Source organism: Halichoerus grypus, chromosome 6 (genome assembly GCF_964656455.1).
Source record: "Halichoerus grypus chromosome 6, mHalGry1.hap1.1, whole genome shotgun sequence".
NCBI lineage: Eukaryota > Metazoa > Chordata > Mammalia > Carnivora > Phocidae > Halichoerus > Halichoerus grypus.
In genome coordinates this window covers 23,997,265-24,019,758 of record NC_135717.1, presented here as the reverse complement: position 1 = coordinate 24,019,758, position 22,494 = coordinate 23,997,265, and the positions used below count along the sequence as shown (strand labels likewise).

Genomic DNA, 22,494 nt, shown 5'->3' with positions numbered 1-22,494 from the left:
CATGAAGTAGATTCCCAGGCAACATAAAGTGAAATGGAAAAAACAATTAAAAATAAAAAAGGAGAAAGAGAAATGGGACATAGATGGGAAAATCAAACTTGCATTTTTAAAAAAAATGTATTCATCTTAAACTTTCATGCTATACACCTAGTTTCTCAAACAAAGCGTATGTGCTCGTGTATTTGATAAGTTTGGAACATTAAAACAAGTTGATGTTTTCCTTACCAAAGGTATATGTAGATAGGTGCTCCTTATGAAAACATCAAAGCATTACAAACAATACTGGAAGTACCATTGACCACAGCCCCCAACCCCACCAGTGTCTACTCTCATAAGAAATAACCACCATTTTCAGTTTGGTGAATACCTCTGCAGTCATGAAAAGATGCCTGTTTTTGTTAACTCATAAAAGAATATCTTTATTAAGCTGAAAGCAAGACTGCAAAAATATTACGTTTTGCAAAAGGACATTTTGGGATAAGGTAAACACACAGAGCGACTTGGGGTCTTTCGAGCGCTGTCTCATCTCTGGCTTGAGAATCCTCTATTCCTTTGAGAGGCCTTTGGCCGCCATTCCAACCTTCTTGGCAGGTGACAGTATTTGGGGTGTGTACGTGGGCAAAGCATCAGTGACGGCATTTAGAAGAAGGTGCTCCGATCCATCCGTTTCCGGTCCAGGTGGGGTAATAAGAGACACAGTTGTGGTGCGGGGCTTCGCATCTTTTTTCCGGGATGTGGATCCTAGGGTAGCGTTCAGACGTGGCGGGCCCTGTTTCATAGCCAGTTTTCCCCTTCCTCCGGAATCTGGGGGCTTCGCGTCATGAGCAGAGGGCTTTGGTGGTGGCAAAGCTGAATGAGATTCCGCTTCTAGAAACTGGACGAAAAGTCCTGAAAAAGAATTCTTGGCCATAGGTCGGTGATTTGGCTTCACACGTGTGTTGGGGGCGCTTTTGGATCCAGGCCCCCGAGTCATCCAGCTGGTAACACCACCTGGCCCTTCATTGAACAGCTGCCGCATCTGGTCTTCTCGGATCCCCAGCATGCTTCCCATCAACCTTAAGGCTTCCTGCCGTTCAGCATCAGGTGCTTGGAAAGATCCCAGGAAGAGGCTCCTTAGTAGGCTTTTGTCCACCATTCCTTCGGACTTACTGACTAAGTTCATCAGTTTCTTCTGTGTGTCCTCCAGGATTTCCTGCTGGACCTCATTCTGTTTCTGGAATTCTTGGAGTTGGTCTTCCTTCAGCTCCAAGTCAGCATTTGTTTTATGTAATCGTCCCTGCAATGACTTCAGTTTTCCTTCTAGGCTGTCTGCCTTTTCCATCCATTCGGCGAGCTCCAACTTGAGGTCAGCTAGGATGTGACCATACCGCTTTCCTTCTTCCTGGGAGGCAGCAAGCTGCAGCGCGGTGTCCTCTCTCTGCTGGGTCACCACGTGCAGCTGCTCCTGCAGCGACTCTACCTGCACACTGGCTCCTCGGCTGGCATTTTCCATGGCAGTGGAAGACAAAACGAGTTTTCCCTGCAAGACCGTCACTTCCTTCCTGAGTTGAGCCACTTTGTCTTCTGAGGCCAGAGCTTCCCGGCGATGAGCGTCTTCGGCTTCTAGAGCGAGGTGTCGCCGTCTCTCCAGCTCCTGGGTTAGGCGTAATTCGCTCTCACGTAAATGGTGAACCTCCTTCTGGAGGGCACAGGTTTCCGTTTGTTTCTGTTTCAGGGCCAACAGGACTTCATCTCTCCCCTGTTGGCACAGAACTGTCTTTCCCTGCATGGATGTAACTGCACTGACCAGCCGGTTCAATACCCCGGTCTCGTGCTCTTCTTTCTCTTGCAATAGTTGCTCCAAAGCAAGTGCCTTCTCTTTCATCGCAGCACCCTGGGATTCCTCCTCTCTCCGCATCACTGAAAGCAGCCTATCTGTCTCTTGCAATGCCTCATTTCCCACTTCCTTTTCTCTAGAGTTTTCCTCGACTTTTGCATTTTCCTCTTTCAGTTGACACACATCCATTTCCAACTCTGCTATTCTCTCCTTCAGATTGGTGACCGTCTGCCTCAAAAGTTCATTTTCACTCACTTGGCTACGGAAGTTCTCCTGTAAAGAAAGCAAGTCCTCACTTTTCGCTTGGATTCGGAGCTCCTGATCCTGAATGAAGTTTTGTAGAACGGCCTGTTTCTCCTTCAGCTGCTCGATGTCAGAATCCCTGTGTTCCTGTTCTTGGCCTTCTCCTTCCCACGTGGCAGCCACTGAATCAATCCATCTCTGCTTATCTTCCTGGAGGGCTCGAATCATTGTATCTTTTTCTTGCATGGATTTTCTCAGCTCTTCTACCTCCGCTTGGAGCAAGTGAGAAGCCTCACTCACTCTGTCAGATTTCATGGCCTCCAGAGAGTCCGCTGACTCTGAGGAGTCGGGGGAGGGCTGGAGGAAAATCACGTCCAGTTTCCCTAGAAGGAGATCCTTGGCATTGCAAAGCTCCCCGATGCTGAGCTGAATTTGTGCCAGTTCCTTCTCTAAATGTTGTAATTTTATTTCATTGCCTTTGTACGTTTGGATCAGGTCACTAGAGGTCGTCTCTAGTTCAGAATCCTTTTCGCTGCTGGCGAAAGCCCCCGCCTGGAGTTGTGCCAGAGCTCTCTGAAGCTGGGGTGACTCACGCTTCATATTTTGGACTGTGGTCATCACCTGCTGTTTCCACTCTTCCATGATCTTCACTCGCTGTTTTAATGTGTCCCGTTCCTGTAGAAGCTGCTTGAACTGATCCATATTAACGCCTCGAACCTCATTACCAGTGCTGGATGGTTGCAGGAGTGTCAATAAAGTCTGACATTTCTGACTTAACGCATCCACTTCGAGGTCTTTCTCTCGAACAATGTGTGATAAATTCTGAATCGTTTCTCTAAACAGCTCCTGACCACTACTGTCAATTCTAGTGGACAGTTTTTGATTTTCCTCTTGCATCCGCCGGAGCTCTGCTTCTGTGGCAGCCATTCTATCTGCCATTTTGTCATACTCTGTCTTCAGATTGCTGTTCTCCCTCGTTTTCTCATTTAAGACAGCCAAGACCTGTTCGCTTTTCCAAGCATGCTCTTGCAATTGCCGCTGAAGTCGCTCCATGTCCCCGTTCTGGCTGTGAGAAGCCGCAGAGATCCTGCTGGAAAGACCCTGAATCTCCAAGTCTTTCTGCTGGATAATCTGAGTTAGTTTACCAATCTCCTCTTTGGAGAGCCGATCGATCTGTTCCGTCAGTCGGATGTTCTGTTCAGTTAGAAGCTTCATCTCCAGTTCGTGTTCTTTGATTCCTAGGACTGATCTTTGAGTTTCGGCTTCACGTGAATCAAGCTTTTCGCTTCTGTTTTCTCTAGGAAGAGGCTGACTGGTTGTGACTTCCACATCATCACAGTCTTCTGTTGGAATGTGCTGGCTTTTGTCAGGCAACCGGGCTTTCATTTGTTCTATCGTGTCCTGCAAATGCTGAATCTCCTCGTCTTTCGCTGAAAGGAGCTGAGCGTGTTCAATATTCATCTGCTCCTGCCGGTATTGGAGATGCTCCACTTTCTGCTTCTGCTCTTGTAAAGAATGAAGCAGTCCTATCTTGCCCTGCTGCTGGTTGTGAATGATCTTCTGTTGCTCTCTGATTTCCTCCTCGAGATCATCCTTTAACTCCTGCAGTTGAAACACCTCACACTCTAGTTCTATGATCTCGTCTAGGATTTTAGGGTCGACCGCAGGAACAGAGCGACTCTGTTGTCTTAGGCTCTCCAGTTCTTCTCTCACATGATGATTTTCGCCTGTCACGGATGGGAGACACCTGTCTTTGTCCTCCACGGATGGCTGGAAAATGTCACTGCTTCTGAAGGTTTGGGTAGACTGGCCGAATTCCTCCTGAAGCTCTGGACTTCCTGTAAGTTCTTCAATATACATCTCTTTCTCTTTAATGAGTTGTGTCAATTGCTTCTGCTCCTCCAGAGCAGAGGACAGCATTTCCTCCGTTTCTTTACGGTCAGCGTCCATCTGCTCGATCCTCTTTTTGAGGTGTACTATTTCCAGGTCTTTCTCTTGACTGTGTTGAATGAAATGCACATGCTCTAAAGGGGACAATTCTTTGATAGTTTGCTCACACTTGTTTGTTTCCTCCAACAGCTTCTTTTCCGCCCGAGCCAATTTTGCTATTAACCGTCCTTTTTCTATTTTTAAAGCCCTCACAGCAGTGTTGTTTTCCAGAGAATCCTCGTTGTTCCGGAGAATAGATTCTTCCAGCTGATGTCTTACATCCTGGAGCGCCAAAACCAACTTTTGGTTTTCTGCTCTGAGATCAGAAGCAACGTTGTTTAAACTGTCATTCAGCCGCTCCATTTCTGCAAGCTGTTGCTTCAACCTTCGAAGCTCAGTTTCCCTTTCTTGAAGTAAGTCATCTTTCCCATGACCGGCAGACTCTTGATGTTGCAGGTCTTCTATCCGTTTTTCATACTCGAGGAGTTGTTTGCGGTGCCTGTCAATGATGTCGGCCAGTTTTTCTTGATGGACACTGTGCAGTATCGCAACTCCGAGTTGATGTTCCTCCATCTCCCTCATGCGCCTCTCTTCTAGGTCCCTGATGGTGCTCTTCAGTTTCCAGATGGCATTGGAGTCTGAGCTATTTGGTCCCTTGGACAAACGTTTCCAAAGTGTAAGATCAGCCTCCAGTGTTTTGATCTCGTTGAGGAGTCTGTTGATTTCTGTCTGAGATGATATGACATCAGCAAAGTCCATCGTGAGATCCGAGTTGTAGCCGGTCAAGGAAGTCTCACGGCCATCCACTCCCCCCTGGGAATGGCCTAGGCCAGAGCCCAGGCCACCAACCCAGGAGCACATCTCCGCGGGTCATATAACTGTCCTGGTCCGCTGTGGAAAAGCGTCCAGCGCAGTCGGACTACCCCGCCAAGTGTCCCAGAACCCCTGCTTGCGCCAGGCTAAGAATCAGAAGACAATAGGCGTTTCTAGGCAACGCCTGCGTGGGCCCGGCACCCGCCTCCCCTGCGCGGGCCACGTTGCTAGGAAAGGCCGAGGCCTCGGGCCTTCCCAGGGCCGACTCTGGCCACTGGTCCCGGTCCCAGCCGCTCAGCCCCACGACTTCCCATGCAGGGCTGGGCCCCTGCCCCTTCTGCCCCTGCTTCCTGGCTGTCCTGGGTGGGCCCCTAGTGAGTGCTCCTGCCTGACTGCCCCCAGGTGCCTGCCCACAGAAAATGCATGTGGCCCTGGACTTTCCCCCTAAGTGGTATCTCGGTACACAACTCCTGCGGCTTGTGCTTTCCACACAACAGTATCTTCTTAATCGAGGTGACTAGTACACAGGCACACGCATCCATTCACCTAGGAGAGCAGATCGCAGGTGCATTTGACAGATATCTACACCTGCGCAGAGGCACGGCCCTCAAGGAGACTTTGGGCATTTCCAGCCTCCAGAGGCTCCAGAGTGTTCTGTCCCTCTGTGCCCTGCCAGCTCTACGCGGACAGTGCGTCCCACACCGGGGTTTGGCGGTTCACTGCAGGCTCCGTGCGCTGGGCGCATCCGCTGCCTCGCGGAGGCTTGCGGCTTGACCCGGCAGGGGGTCGCGGGCGGCGGTGGTGGCGGTGCCGGATAGGGGGCCTCCGGGCCCTGCACAGGGCGGCCCCGGGGTTCCCGCCATGGGTGGAGGAGGGGCTGGGTACCGCGTCCCGGGTCTGGCCTCCCAAGGCCCCGACCCGCCGCGCCACTGGATGAGAGGCGGCGAGGGCGGGGCGCCGGCCCCAGAGCCGCTTCCACTGCCGCCTCGGGTGGACATGAAGCGATGTCGGCCCCCCTCCCCCCGGGCGATTCCTCGAGCTGCCCGGCCCTGGCCGTGCCGGCCGCCGCGGCCGCCAGGAAGAAGCAATGCAGCTGCATGAAGCAGCTGACCCACCAGACCGTGGGCAGGCGAGTGCGTCGGTCCGGGTCGGCAGGAGCCCGTACCAGGCTCGGGCGCGGGAGGGCCGGCTGCTCTCCTGGTCGCGAGCTCTGGTCCCTTGCCGCCGCCCCACATCAGGCCTCGGGGTCCGGGCCTGGGGCTGCGCCACGCCAAGACCTGGAGCCCGGCTCGGTGCCGCTGCCCGAGCCCCCGGGGAGCAGCGGGGTGGGTCGGCCGTCCCCGTCGCCCTCTGTCCAGGCCCCACCCAGCATCGCCCTGGGCGGACTGCACCCGAGCCTTCCCCTGCCCTCCCCCGGGGTTTGCCCTGGGTGAAAACTCCGCTAACCAGTGAGCCCCAGGCGGAGCGGACGCTGTGCTCTGCGGGCGATGATCTCAGGCGTTCCCGGTCGCCCCGCCGCTGCAGACCCTCCACCTCCCAGTGCCTGACGGCACTAAATAAGGAAGGGGCCATCAGAGCCCCTGGGATCCGCCCAGGACGTTCGGGCGTCCATCCAGGGACTCTACAGGTGCCGCAGTCTCCACACCCGGGCCCCTATGACCAGACTGCCCAAGACCTTGACATTGAGAAATTGGGAACTGGGAGGAAAGAACTGTGGAAACGCCTTGGGACGACTTTTAGTTTAATTTTGAAGAGCTTTTTAAAAAGCCTTTCTCCCTTTGGATTTGGAAGCCGATTCTTCTCCAGGTTTCTTTGGGACTGCTTTAATGCTTGACAGGAAACATGATCCATTATGAAATGACAGAACAGACCGGAATTTGTGGAGCATCAGGCTGTTGCAACAGGAACCGTTGGTGGTGTTGAGAGCTCCTGCAGGTGACTGTCATGTGCCCCGTTATCGGGGGCACATCTTTCAACGTCTTTGGGGCAGTTGGCTGTACTGGACCTACTGTTTATGCTGGGAGAAATAGGAAAGTGTGAGTTTTCCACAGCTTTTGCTTCTTTTTTCCCCCAATAGTGGGGTCAAAAGGGGGGTTTAGTTTGACCAAAGCACGTGTGTGAATGGCACGTCCATCCTGTGTGTTATCCATTCATAGAGCATTGCGAGGCCACGTTCTCGTCCCAAGATCGAGGACCTTGTGAGCAACCCCACAGTGAGGTTCCGTGGTGCTGTGCAGCTTTCTCGTGACTATCATTGGAAAGTCGACCTCAGAATACTTACTTGGGAGAAGATCTTCATCCTGAGGACGAACACACAGTAAGTTTTCTAATTCTGTATTCCCTCATACATTGACCGACCATCTTCATGGACTGAACACTAGGCCCCAAACAGCAAAGGTGTACTTAGCGCCTTAAATTAGGAACACTATGGTCAGAAATGTATTTTGAGGTGACTTTGGTCTCCGCATGGAGAACGGATGGAGGACAAAAGTTAGGAGGATCTCACAGCCATCCAGGAAGAAGGTCCAGGGAAGAAGTCATGGGGAGTCTGAACTGGGGGAGCCGCCACTGGGATGGACGTGGGGAAGCACTGAGAGGTGCTGGGGAAGTAGGACCTAACAGAGTTTTCCAAAACCCAGACTGAGACAGATTAGGGAGGGTCAGGAAACCAATGTGGGGGGGGGGGGGTGGAGTGGGGCCAGCATTTAGGGGATCAAATAGGATACAAGAGCAAATATCACAAAGCACCCCGCATGGTGAGGGCGAGCACTGTCTTGTGGTACTACTACTTTTTCTGTGAGAGGAGAGCACGGTGGGGGGAAAGGGCCGGCACTCTGGAGCCGGGGAATGGGCTTCCGATCCCAGCTCCACCACGTGTCTGCTGTGAGGCGCTGGAAGTCACTAACCTCCCCGGGCCAAACGTTCCTCGTCTGCACAGTAGAGAAAGGGACAGCACCTCACGGGGTTGTGAGGATTCCTGAGGAAATAAATACACGAGAGACTCTCCCAGCAGGACCTGCCCTAGTAAGCGCCGTGGCTGTGCCTTTATGACTTATGACACGGGACACAGACGTGGGGCCTGAGGTACAGACACACCGTGAATCGACAGACCGCAAAGAACCCCCTGAACAAGCACAAGGCCCTGTGTAGAGAACAGGGAAGGAACCCGGACTTGCAGGAGCTGCAGTCCATATTGTCCTGGTTCTGCCACTAACCAGACCCATCGCCTTTCCTGTGAATGAGTGTAGTTACATACACCTGTTCTTGCCCCCTAACAGAGCAGGTGAGGGACCAAATCAGGGAATAGCTACAAAAGGCCTTTGTTTCATATCACCATCACCCAGCCTTGCACATCCCCAAACCGTACCGAGGATGCTGTCATGATGACAATAAAATCATCGTTATCAGACATGGATGGAACTGGAGGGTGTTATGCTGAGCGAAATAAGTCAATCAGAGAAAGATATGTATCATATGACCTCACTGATATGAAGAATTCTTCATCTCAGGAAACAAACTGAGGGTTGCTGGAGTCGTGGGGGGTGGGAGGGATGGGGTGGCTGGGTGGTAAGACATTGGGGAGGGTATGTGCTATGGTGAGCGCTGTGAATTGTGGAAGACTGTTGAATCACAGATCCGTACCTCTGAAACAAATAATACATTATATGTTAAGAAAAAAAAAGAAGAAGATAGCAGGAGGGGAAGAATGAAGGGGGGGAAATTGGAGGGGGAGATGAACCACGAGAGACTATGGACTCTGAAAAACAAACTGAGGGTTCTAGGGGAGCGAGGTGGGAGGATGGGTTAGCCTGGTGATGGGTACTGGGGAAGGCACGTTCTGCATGGAGCACTGGGTGTTATGCACAAACAACGAATCACGGAACACTACATCAAAAACTAATGATGAGGGGCGCCTGGGTGGCTCAGTCGTTAAGCGTCTGCCTTCGGCTCAGGTCATGATCCCAGGATCCTGGGTTCGAGCCCCGCATCGGGCTCCCCGCTCAGCGGGAAGCCTGCTTCTCCCTCTCCCACTTCCCCCTGCTTGTGTTCCTCTCTCGCTGTCAATCTCTCTGTCAAATAAATAAATAAAATCTTTAAAAAAAAAAAACTAATGATGTAATGAATGGTGATTAACATAACATAATAAAAAAGGAAACCTCTTCCTTATCGTCAATATGGCAGATGCAGGGGCTCTGGGTCTCACAATTCCACTGGCAGGGCTCTTCCACACGTGCTGAGGACATGTCTACAAGGATTTTTTTCATAACCCCTGTTGCAACAGCAAAGGATGGGAAGCCAGGCACCTATCCTTCACCGAGGCCCTGGTGACATCACATATGTGGCTGAGGGTGGCAGCAGGTACAAGCAGCTGGGGACAGGGGCACAAGACAGGCAGTCACTGCATTCCTTCTGAATATATTTTTAACATTTTTGAACCAGGCGGGCACCTTCACAAATGAAACAATTCGGGAAAGAAAAAGGGGAATTTTCATTTACCTTTAATCTCCAGAAGGTGGTATCTATCCCAGCGCCAAGATTTAGAATTTGATAATGACATCCTGTCTTCCGCAGAAATGCCTTTAGCAGCTGGCTGATGCCTTGGACTCGAGCAAAATATCCTGAGAGACAGAGACAAGCTATCGCTCAGTGAGGTGGGAAATCATCCCTGCAGAGCCCACCCCAGGAGAAGAGCAAATGAGGACCCTTCTGCTCTTCTTTGGGGTCAGCGGTTTATCTGTGGACTTCATGGGACAAAGAGTGACTTTCACATTCTCTTGTTTTTTGTTTTATGTTATGTTAATCACCATATAGTACTTCAGTAGTTTTTGATATAGCGTTCCATGATTCATTATTTGCGTGCAACACCCAGTTTTTTTTTTAAAGCTGTTTGAACTCAAGTAAGTACAATCTACTTGATGGTGGAATTAACCATCTTAAAAAAAAAGTCCCATAATTTTACATAAGAAAGCCAAGGGTTTTACATAAAAAATCAGATCTAAATGTTCCTCTTGGAAATATACTTTCTCTTGGTTAGGTGTAAGCCTCTCAGGACTCTGTGAAAACTCAACAATGCGAGATCATGACAAAAATAAGATTCTGGGGTCAGGAAACGGGGCAGATAAATGTCAAAGCAAAAAAAAAAAATAAGAAAGAAAAGCCGTATTGCCACCACGTTCCCTTCCTCTCCATCCTGTGTGGGTAAGAGCCCCTGTTTATAAAGTGGCCTCATAGACCGTCTGCAGGAGGGGAAGGCATGAGCAAACGTTGCCGAATAAATGGACTGGTTCAGCTGTGGGGTGGGGAGCTGGAGTGAAGACGATGAGAAATAAAAGAGGGGAAAATGGAAAATAGTATCTGTTCTAAGAGGGGGAAATGGAAGATAATATCTGTTCTAAAGCCCTGTTGCTTAAAGTATAACTACTTTAAGAACCAAATCTCAGTAGCATTTAGAAACTTACTGCAATGGGACATAGGAATTCTATGTCTATTGATTCTCCTAATAAATAAGTTGAGCTTCTATTTTATGTGTCTCTTGCATTTTATTTTTCTAGGAAATCATTTTTCATGTATGTCATAGAATATCGTCCACAACAGATAGATTATTGGAACAAAACTTTAAAGATGCTCACCACATGTTGCCTGGGAAGCCCTCTCCTAGTGGGTCCGGTCTGGAGATGCCAGCCCATGCAGAGGAAGAAGGAAGGAAGGCCGGCTGACACCCTGCCTGGGGCGTCCAGCTCCCAGGGCCCCAAGGTGGGTTCCCACCTCTGTAGCACTGGTTAGGAAAGCTGCCTCAGGAGCCTGGGAGACAGGATTTCAGGCCTCTTAGCCAGGCCTGGCCCCATCTCCCTGATGCCTGGGTTCACCCTCAGCTCCAAGTAAGGTCCATGGCCTTATTCTCAGGAACCACCACTTTACACTTTCTTTACATTTCTTATACAATCTACCCATAGGCTCCATCTTTAGGGTGAGGATTCCCCTGCATGCCCAAGGACTGTGGTCATTTGGTCAATTTCTCAATCTGACTAAGTCACCCTCCCATCTCAAATCCCTTCACTGCCTTGATAGAAAGGACTTCAGAGCCTAACAGTGTTACTATCATTTTACTAAGGTCAAGAAAGTAATTCCTTACTTGACCAGACAGTTCACAGTAAAAGATAATATAAATGGCTCTTAAACATATAAAAACGATCTTCAACTTCACCCCCAAAAGAAGAGGAATATAAAATAAAATTACCGGGGCACCCGGGTGGCTCAGTCGTTAAACCTCTGCCTTTGGCTCAGGTCATGATCCCAGGGTCCTGGGATCGAGCCCCGCATTGGGCTCCCTGCTCCGCGGGAAGCCTGCTTCTTCCTCTCCTACTCCCCCTGCTTGTGTTCCCTCTCTCGCTGTGTCTCTCTCTGTCAAATAAATAAAATCTTAAAAAAAAAAAAAAAGAAAGAAATACTAAAAGGGATCCTCTACACCAAGAGAGAGCCCAAAAGTAACACTGGACCAGAAAGAAAAAGATCTACAGAAACAGGGACTATACAGGTAATTCGACGGTACTAAATTCATATCTCTCAATAGTTACTCTGAATGTAAATGGGCTAAATGCTCCAATCAAAAGACACAGGGTAGGGGTGCCTAGGTGGCTCAGATGGTTAAGCGTCTGCCTTCGGCTCAGGTCATGATCCCAGGGTCCTGGGATCGAGCCCCGCATCGGGCTCCTGGCTCAGCGGGGAGCCTGCTTCTCCTTCTCCCTCTGCCTCTCTCCCTGCTCATGCTCTCTCTCTCTCTCTGTCTCTCCCTGTATCTCTGTGTCTCAAATGAATAAACAAAATCTTTAAAAAAAAAATCATTTAAAAAAAAAAAGACACAGGGTATCCGATTGGATAAAAAAGCAAGACCCATCCATATGCTATCTACAAGAGACTCATTTTAGAACTAAAGACACCTCCAGATCGAAAGTGAGGGGGTAGAGATCCATTTATCATGCTAATGGATCTCAAACGAAAGCTGGGGTAGCAATCCTCCTATCAGACAAATTAGATTTTAAACCAAAGACTGTAGTAAGGGATGAAGAAGGACGCTGTATCATACTTAAAGGGCCTACCCGACAAGAAGATCTAACAATTATAAATATATATGCTCCTAACTTGAGCAGCCAATTACATAAACCAATTAATAACCAAATGAAGGAAACACAACGAGAATAATACAATAACCGTAGGGGACTTCAACACCCCACTCACAGCAATGCACAGATCATCTAAGCAGATGATCAACAAGGAAACAAGGGCTCTGAATGACACACTGGACCAGATGGACTTCACAGATATATCACAGAATGCCATCCTAAAGCAACAGAATACACATTCTTCTACAGGGCACATGGAACATTCTCCAGAAGAGATCCCATACCGGGGCACAAATCAGGTCTCAACCCATACCAAAAGATTGGGATTATTCCCTGCATATTTTCAGACCACTACGCTTTGAAACAGGAACTCAATCACAACAGGAAATAGGGAAGGAACTCAAACACTCGGAGGCTAAAGAGCATCCTACTAAAGAATGAATGCATCAACCGGGAAATTAAAGAAGAATTAAAGATTTCATGGAGATGAATGAAAATGAAAACACAGCTGTTCAAAACCTTTGGGAGACAGCAAAGGCGGTCCTAAGAGGAAAGTACATAGCAATACAAGCTTTCCTCAAAAAATCAGAAAGTCTCCAATACACAAGCTAACCTTATGCCCAAAGGAGCCGGAGAATGAACAGCAAATAAAGCCTAAACCAAGCAGGAGAAGAGAAATTATAGAGATTAGAGCAGAAAACAATGAAATAGAAACCAGAAGAACAGTAGAACAATCAATGAAACCAGGAGCTGGTTCTTTGAAATTATTAATAAGCTTGATGAACCTCAAGCCACACTTATCCAAAAGAAAGGGGAAAGGACCCAAAATAATAATGTCATGAATGAAAGAGGACAGATCACAACCAACACCAAAGAAATACAAACAATCTTAAGAACACACACAGCAACTATATGACGACAAATTAGGCCATCTGAAAGAAATGGATGCATTCCTGGAAACTTAGAAACCACCAAAACTGAATCAGGAAGAAATAGAAAACCTGAACAGACCCATAACCAGCAAGGAAATTGAAGCAGTGATCAAAAAATCTACCAACACACAAGAGTCCAGGGCCAGATGGCTTCCCAGGGGAATTCCACCAAACATTCAAAGAAAAACTAATACCTATTCTTCTGAGGCTGTTTCAAAAAATAGAAATGGAAGGAAAACTTCCAAACTTGTTCTATAAGGCCAGCATGACCTTGATCCCAAAAACAGACAAAGACCCCATGGATGCAAAAATTCTCAGCACAATACTAGCGCACAGGATCCAACAGCACGTTAAAAGGAGTATTCACCGTGACGAAGTGGGATTTATTCCTGGGCTGTAAGGGTGGTTCAACATTCGCAAATCAAATTCATGTGATACTTCACATTAATAAAAGAAAGGTCAAGATCCATATGATCCTCTCAATTGGTGCAGAAAAAGCACTGGACAAAATGCAGCATCCTTTCTTGATTAAAACTCTCCACGGTATAGGGGTAGAGGGGATATACCTCAATAACATAAAAGCCATCTATGAAAAGCCCACAGCGAATATCATTCTCAATGGGGAAACACGGAGACCTTTTCCTGTAAGGTCAGGAACATGACAGGGATGCCCACTCTCACCACAGTTTTTCAACTAGAGAAGTCCTAGCCTCAGCAATCAGACAACAGCAAAAAAGAAATAAAAGGCATCCGACTGAGCAAAGAAGTCAAACTCTCACTCTTTGCAGATGACATGATACTTTATGTGGAAAACCCAAAAGACCACCCCAAAATTGCTAGAACTCATACAAGAATTCAGCAGGATATAAAATCAATGCACAGAAATGAGTCGCATTTCCATACACTAACAATGAGACAGAAGAAAGAGAAATGAAGGAATCGATCCCATTTACAAGTGCACTGAAACCCATAAGATACCTAAGAATAAACCTAACCAAAGAGGTAAAGGATCTGTACTCCAAAAACTACACAACACTTAGGAAAGGAATTGAGGAACACAAAGAAATGAAAAAACGTTCCATGCTCATGGATTGGAAAAACATTGTTAAAATGTCTACACAGAGTAATCTAACCATTCGATGAAATCCCCATCAAAATACCATCAACTTTTTTCACAGAGTGTAACAAATAATCCTAAAATTGGTATGGAACCAGAAAAGACCCCGCATCGCCAGAGGAATGTTGAAAACGAAAACCAAAGCTAGTGGCATCACAATGCCAGACTTCAAGCTATTGTACAAAGCTGTCATCATCAAGACACTATGGTTCTGGCACAAAACCAGACACATGGATCAATGGAACAGAAGACAGAACCCAGAAATGGACCCTCAACTCTATGGTCAACTAATCTTCGACAAAGCAGGAAAGAATATCCAGTGGAAAAAGGACAGTCTCTTCAATAAATGGTACTGGGAAAACTGGACAGCCACATGTAGAAGAATAAAACCGGACCATTTTTTGGCACCATACACAAAGATAAACTCAAGATGGATGGAAGACCTTACTGTGAGACAGGAATCCATCAAAATCCTAGGGGAGAACACAGGCAGGAGGTTCTTCGACCTCAACCGCAGCGACTACTTGCTAGATACATCTACAAAGGCAAGGGAGCAAAAGCAAACATGAACTATTGCAACTTCATCAAGATAAAAAGCTTCTGCACAGCAAAGGAAAAGCTCAGCAAAACTAGAAAAGGCAACCTATGGAATGGAAGAAGATATTTGCAAATGTCTTATCAAATAAAGGGCTAGTATCCAGGATCTATAAAGAACTTACCAAACTCAACACTCAAAAAACAATTAGTCCAGTCAAGAAATGGGCAGAAGACATGCACAGACATTTCTCCAAAGAACACATACAAATGGCCCACAAACACATGAAAAACTGCTCCACTTCATTCGGCATCAGGGAAATACAAATGAAAACCACAATGAGATACCATCTCATACCAGTCAGAATGCTTAAAATTAACAAGACGGGAAATAACAAATGTTGGCGAGGATGCGTGTGTCACCACTCACTGAATCAGAAAAATAGAATATTGCCCACACCCCAGAGATCTCTTCATGGTTCTCTTTCTTCCCTAAAGGAATTTACTATCTTGACTTTTATGGTGTTCATTTCCTTGTTTTCCCTTATAGTTTACCTCCTAAGGAAATACCCCTAAACAAATTATCATATTTTACTTGCTTTTGACCTTTATGTGTGTAATCAGATATTACTCTGTAATATTTGGCTTCTTTTCTCAGCATTATGTTTTTAAGATGTGTCGATGTTGCTGCAGGTTGCTGTAGTTAATTTTCATTGCTGTATAATAGCCCATTGTATAAAAACATCATGTGTTTTTTATCTGTTCTACCATTAATGGACACTGGGTAGTTTTCATTTTGGGGCTATTAGTGATTCATGCTGCATTGGATTCTTGTACATGTACGCTGGTGCATATAAGCATGCATTTCTGTAGCATTTTTCTGGAAGACGAATTGCTAGTTCACACTGACATGACATTTTACCATGCGATTTTCCAAAGTATTGAAATGCTCCCATTAACAGGAGAGGAGAATTCCCATTGTTCCATAACATTGGCAATATTTGTTATTGTCAGAGTTTTTAATTTTTGTCAATCTGATGGATATATAGTGTTATCTTACTGTAGAGTTTTAGTTTTGCATTTCCCCATGTTTGCAGGTTAATTTCAGCTAAACTGAAATCTGCTCTTTGAAACTTATGGGCATTTATGTATCTTTTAAAGAGTCTGAGATTAAAACGGCTACTTCAAAAATCAGAGTAACATGTCTTAAATATAGAATTAAAATATTAAGGTGTTCTATGGCTACCCTTATGAAGCTAACTCTGAAACACAGGTTTGATTTTATTCATGAAGCCTCAAGCGATTTGGATCCTGTTTCCATCTGTATTTCAAAGCTCATATTAAGCTACTTTTTGAACATTCCTCAGTCGATGATCTTTGTCCAAACCCAGTAAAAATACAACCAAAGCATAGCTAATGACTGCATCAGAGAATCTGCCCATTTTACCTACTTTGGATAAAGCTACAGAAGAATGAAGAAGACACCCTCAGTGAACTCAGCCCTCCTGTCCCTGACTCTGACTCTGATGTACCAGGACAGGGTGATGAGGATGAGAAGGTGAACCAGATGTCTGCTACCTCTCTCATCCCCAAGAGCTGACCCGGCTCAGCCCCAGGCCACCTGGTACTCAGACCTCAATCACTTCTCCGCACGTCCTTCAGGGAATCCATCATTATTTTGTGGTTGTTTTTTTATAAGCAGAAAATTTTATGGGGAAAAATGAAGAAGAGGATTTACATCATGCAATGTACCTACCACAGATGTTCACAGCCAACTTTTTGGCTCCCTGAAATTCTTTCTCTCAGGGCTGCTACCATAACCCTTCTCTCCTTTCCTACACGCATCCCAGTCTTCCTTGATGTCCTGGGCAATTCATTTCTACCCTCTAACTTGCATTCTCTGCTCAGAAATACAAAAGCCCTTCAATTCACATGACCCTACCCTTCAGAGAAGGCAATGCAGTTCTGTTAGCATCCTAACATGCTCTTGGGATTTTATCCCCCATCACATTACAGTTTATAAAATACCCCTCATAGCCACGGAGAATGTGAAGACAAGGTCTGATAAATACATCTTTGCCATCTTTTTATGTCAACTTCCAAAGTTGATCCAAACCTTTGATCCAAACCCATTAGCCTCACCACCACCACCCAGCCCTTGCCAGAAGAGTTAACATGAACTGACAGGAAGTGAGTGACTTCCAGTTGGCTTTGACCACCAGCAAATTGCCCAAAAGGCAAGTAAGAACATGAGGAAGCAGAAGCATGAATGATCCAGATGACGAGGCTCTGAGCTCTTAACACTCTGGGCCCGGGGCAGAACATCCAAGGCCTGATTGCAAGTTCTCTTGTCACTTTGCCTTCCCCTAAGTCTCAGGTTCCCTACCCTGGAGCACTGCAGTGCTGGCGGGGAGGCTCTGCTGCCGGAGGATCAAGAGCAGTGGAGAAAATGGACAGGTCTTCTGCTCTACGAGGTCTACGGACAGTCAGAAACAGTAGGTAGATGGTACTTTCTTGGTCAGTCAGGATGTGCTGAGCCACTGAGCCCAGCAGACGAGCTGAACCATGTATGTGCAGAGGCCCCACTCTGCTCACAGCATTGCTTGAAGCCAATGGGAGGCTTCAGAATTCTAGGCTAATTTGCCCCAAATCAATTTGCACAAAGACAATTCACAGCTCATCAGTTTGTCAAGAGGCCAATGTACTGAAAACTATTGGACAAAACTTTGAAAAGGGGTGTAAGGACATGGTGCTACCATCCTTGTGATCATTAGCTCTAGGGAGCCCAGGAAGGGTGGCGGGATGGGAGGTTCTCTCCAGTTACATGGAGCCCACCATCTGCAAGTCCTGCCTACTTCATCCCTTCCTAGGGTGGCAACCACAGGCAGCCAGGAGCTGGCCCCAGCAGTTCATTTCTGGTGTTCACGTGGACAGCACACAGGTTTGATTGTGGGACACTAGCTAGAGTGGGGGAGGGAGCAGAAACTTCCTGTATATACCAACACACACACACAGACACACACACACACAGACACACACACACACACACACACACACACACACACACAGTGTGACTCCCAAAGGCATCACTGACTAGCCAGGTGACAGGGCATTCAGAGTATCAGGCATGTCTTGAACCACAAAAAAGTTATTAATGATAGTAGGGGCAGGGGCAGGTATCTTTCTTCCAACACAATTCTCAAGTCATTTCTGTTGCTGGGCCACTTTGCCCAGCCTCCTTGTTATCCCTGTAACTGACAGATAGATGACTACCATCTCAGGAGCTGGAGCAAAATGACTATTTTAGCCTCAATTCACATACTTGTCTGACTTTTTTGCAAAAAAAATATGCTTTTAAATCATCAGTTAATTGGTCTGCTTCCAGGCCTAAGAAATATTAAGACTCTAGGTTAGTTCTTGTATGGTTCATAGTTTATATTTGGACAAGGAGGAGGGTGGGATGAGAACTACAATATACCCATGATCCAGGTTCCTTTGTATCAACTATTTGCAACAACAGAATACTGCCTTATACCCAGGTGGTGCTGTATTTCACAAAGTATTTTCATAGCCACTGACTCATCTGTGGAACATTTTCCACATGCCTGTACTGTGAGCAGCAACATAGCAAAGGAGAAAGAGCTTTCCCTCTCAGGAACTCAGACCCCAGTTCAAATCTCAGCTTGCCAATTACAGGCTTCAAGACCATTGGCATAGCATTGAACCTTCCAGAGTCTCTGCTTCTCTGTCTCCAAAATGGAAATATAACCCAGTCTCACTGGGTTGTGATAAGGGAAATGAAAGGAAGTATATAAAGCTCTGGCTACAATGTCCAACCTCTTGTACATGCTCACCTTGCCGTTACTCTTGTTTTTAAGTAAGTGTTGCCCTAGATGCTAGGATAGTAGAGATGAATGGGGCAATCTCTATTCTCAGGATGCTTGTTATCCACTGAGGGAAACAGACAAGCAAAAATAAGTATAATTGGGAGCTCCTGGTTGGCTCAGTGGGTTGAGCTTCCGACTCTTGGTTTCAGCTTAGGTGGTGATCTCATGGGTCGTGGGATTGAGCCCCCGCATAGAGCTCCATGCTCAGCAGGGAGTCTGCTTAAGACTCTCTCTCCCTCTGCCCCCCAAACCCCATTCAAGCACTCTTGAGCTCTTTCTCTCTCTCTAAAATAAATGGATAAATATTTTTTAAAAAAAGAAGTATAATGCTCTGTTGGCTACAATGGAAGTGTGGGAAGAAATACTACAGAAGGAGAATCTCCCAACTGACTTTTCTTGGGGCCAGAATAATAGCTAGTTGTAACTGTTTATGGAACTAACTTGGTGTGCCAGGCACTGTGTGAAGAGTTTTCCACACACTCACAGGTACTATGAGAGCTAAGTGTTGTAATTACCCCCCTTTACAGAGGAGAAGATGAAAGGGGATTAATTGGCACATAGCTGGAGTCAAGATTCAAATCCTTGGGTGGCTCAGTCGGTTAAGCATTTGCCTTTGGCTTGGGTGGTGGTCCTGGGGTCCTGGGATCGAGCCCCGCATTGGGCTCCCTGCTCAGCTGGGGAGTCTGCTTCTCCCTCTCCCTCTGCCCCTCCCCCTCCACCCCTACTCTGTCTCTCGTTTTTCTCTCTCTCAAATAAACACACAAAATCTTAAAAAGAAAAAAAAAAAGATTCAAATCCTGGTCTGGCTTAGCTTTAGAAAGATATTTTAGAGTACCATAAAGGAGGAATAAAGTTCATCAGGAAGATAAATGGGGGTGGGGCAGTTGCCTAGCAGAGGGGACAACACAATCTGAATATTCTCAGCACAGCTCTGAGTCGTTGAGACAGTGTTCCTATCACTGTTTAACAGCCTGAGTCAATGTTAAATGATGTCATGGCCTTCCTCTAACAAACGGACACATGTCTGACATACAGTGCGTACTCCACACCTCACATTACATGCCCACAGCCCCGGGCTCACCCCTTTGCTTCTTTTTTGGCCCCTCCCACTGGACCGGGTAGCCCCAGGAGCTAGCACAGGCCCAGTCCATGTCAGGTGTGGTGAATATCTGCTGACCAGAATTGGGTCAATGCCTTGCACCTAGAATCTGGGCCTTCTAGCTTCCCCATAAGGGTTCTTTGCATAGCATCGAATGACATGGATGAGTGAGGATGCTGTGTGTGGTTCTTAATGCTTTGTAATCAGCCTGGACTCTTGGACCAACCCCATTTTCTTTCTTTTATGAATAGGGAGTAAGTTGTGGCACTCTCCGTGGAATGAAGATCAAGCCGGGTTCCATCAGGAAAGGCATCCCCCGCCTTCGACGTCCAGGTCTGGTCCTAAAGGCATTTGCTGGGTGCAGTTAGGGCTCAGCTGGGATTGGACAATTGTGGGACACCAGGTGACAGAACCAGCTGTGCCCACTCCACCCCACCCCCACCCCAGTTGTTGTCCTTCTTCCTCTCCTCCTGTTTTCCCGCCGATTTCCTGGGGAGGCTTCAGTTGAGAACTGCAGTATCCTGGGCATGAATGCTGCTCAGCCTGGCAGCCGGAAGCCTCATACACAACAGATGGGACCAGAGCACCTGGAGGGAGCCCTGGCAGCTCTCTCCATCAGCTGGTGCTTCTAGTTTTCCCTGATCTGTGTTTTCTAGCTTGAAGACACGTTTGCCACGTCTGCATGTCCATGAGACCAGTAGACCCATAACTTGGGTTTCACCACTTCCTGACTTCAAACTCTTCTGACAGCTGTAATCTATTTCCCAACAGGGCTCCTCCCCCCATTTATTCTCACCAGTGTCACACAAATAGTCAGGTACTGTGTGGGTGGGGCAGGCGTGTTGGGGTGACCCTGCAGGGTGGGATTCACAGCCTGTTGCTCCAGATCATTGACGACAAGGGCAACAGCCTGCCGTTCAACACTGAAGGCAACACTGGCATCAGGATGAAGCCCACCAAGCCCATTGGCCTCTTCATGGGCTACGAAGTAAGTGGTGATCCTCACCTGCCCACTTCCAGGCCCCCAAAACCCCTTCAGGGAGCAGTGTGGGTGCTAAGGGGGTGGATACAACTCCGCAACACGAGCCTTCTTCACACCTCCCTTCAGTCACTCCAACTCAATGAAGCCTCTTCTAACTAATCTCTAAGCTCCTAGTGTGTTCTCACATCCTTTCCTGTCCGAAACCGTCTGACACTTAAGTGCTGACAGGGTAGAAAGAAGCACCCCAGACTTGGGTTCCAATGATCTCTTTTTTTTTTTTTTTTTTAAGATTTTATTTATTTATTTGACAGAGAAAGACACAGTGAGAGAAGGAACACAAGCAGGGGGCGTGGGAGAGGGAGAAGCAGGCTTCCCGCTGAGCAGGGAGCCCGATGTGGGACTTGATCCCGGGACCCTGGGATCATGACCTGAGCCGAAGGCAGAAACCTAACGACTGAGCCACCCAGGCGCCCGTCCAATGATCTCTTGAGGTTGAGTATGCAGGAAGCTTTGACTGAGTTCAGATCCTACAGTCCCACTTACCAACAGGCTGTGCACAAATCTGTTAACCTTGCTGAGCCTCCAGAGAGGACAGTGGTGCCCCCGCTTCACAGAGGAAGAAACTGCAGATTGGAAGCTTTGTATGTTTTCCCCACGTCAAATAAATGGCAGGTCTAGGATTCAAACCCACATCTTTTTGGTTCCCAAACCCTACGTAAGATCCAGGGATTACATAAAACTGTGACAGGCTCTAAGGAAACCTGAAACTCTTGACCAAATTCTCAGCTTCCAAGATTGTCAGGGGAGAGTGGACAGACCTTGAAGTTGATCTCAGACCCGTCTCCTTTCTCCACAGGAACAACCGTTGGTGTCCCTGTTGGCCTCACTCTATGCCTTGGGGGTGGGTGGTGCTGCTCCTTTTGTGCCATTATTGACCAAAAGCAAACAATGCAGGCCCTAGCCTTAATTCACAGTAGTACGATTTTAGGCTTGGATAAAAGAGAAAATAAACAGAGTAACAGATATATAGATCAGTGGTTCTCAACCCTGCCTGTATGTTAGAATCAGTTGAGAAGATTTAAAAAAATAATTCTTGGATCCAACCATAGAGATTCTGGTTAAATTAAACTGGGATGGTCCAGAGCAACATCAGTTTTTTTTTTAGTTGGAAATAACATATTTTATTTTACAAAGATGTCCTCCTCTATGCCCACACCTATGTAGATATATACCCCATTTCACATGCTCTCTTGACTATATGTTGTCACTCCTCCACTGAGATTTGTTTGCTTTTTTCCTTTCTTTTCTTTACTGAGGTAAAATATATAAAATTTACCCTTTTCACCATTTTTAAGCATACAATTCAGCAGCACTGAGTAAATCACAACATTGTACAGTTACCACCATGCATCTCCAGAAATTTTTTCCATCCCAAATGGAGACTCTGTTCCCATTAAATAATAACTCCCCCCTCCTCCTCATATCCCCAGCATTTGGTAACCTTTAATACACTTTTTGGCTTTAAGAATTTGCCTGTTTTAGTTACCTCTATTAAGTGGAATTTTACAACATTTGCCCTTTTGTGTCTGGCTTATCTCACCTAGCACATGTTTTCAAGGTTCATCCATGTTGTAGCATGTGACCAAATGTCATTTTTTTTCAGGCTGAATGGTATTGTATGGGTGTACCATATTTTGTATATCCATCAATTTCTTAATAGACATTTAGATTATTTCCATCTTTTGGCTACTGTGAATAATGCTGCAATGAACATTGGTGTGCAAGTATCCGTTTTGAGTTCCTGCTTTCACTTCTTTTGGATATATACCTGAAAGTGGAATTGCTGCATCATATGGTAATTCTATATTTAACTTTTTTTTAAAAGATTTTATTTATTTATTTGACAGAGAGAGAGAGAGAGACAGCGAGACAGTGAAAGAGGGAATATAAGCAGGGGGGAGTGGGAGAGGGAGAAGCAGACTCCACGCTGAGCAGGGAGCCTGATGTGGGGCTTGATGCCA

General features: G+C 46.8%; 1 protein-coding gene and 1 pseudogene across 8 annotated transcripts in view; one reads left to right on the top strand and one right to left on the bottom strand.

Moving 5' to 3' along the window:
* Positions 1-433: 433 nt before the first annotated feature.
* On the bottom strand, positions 434-5,456 carry LOC144382251 (thyroid receptor-interacting protein 11 pseudogene; annotated as a pseudogene).
* A 1,476-nt stretch (positions 5,457-6,932) lies between these two features.
* LOC144378827 (acyl-coenzyme A synthetase ACSM1, mitochondrial-like) overlaps positions 6,933-22,494 on the top strand; it is an 89,094-nt gene continuing 73,532 nt past the window's right edge. Inside the window, exons 1-4 of one of the 8 annotated variants that reach the window (XM_078074736.1) lie at positions 9,285-10,000; positions 10,354-10,555; positions 19,743-19,824; positions 20,378-20,479. In XM_078074736.1, coding sequence (XP_077930862.1) covers positions 20,438-20,479 — 42 coding nt within the window. In that variant the 5' untranslated portion in view covers positions 9,285-10,000; positions 10,354-10,555; positions 19,743-19,824; positions 20,378-20,437. Of the gene's footprint in view, positions 7,119-9,284; positions 10,001-10,353; positions 10,556-19,742; positions 20,480-22,136; positions 22,329-22,494 lie in introns of those variants that run through there. The other 7 variants (XM_078074730.1, XM_078074735.1, XM_078074737.1 and 4 more) reach the window with 7 other exon arrangements.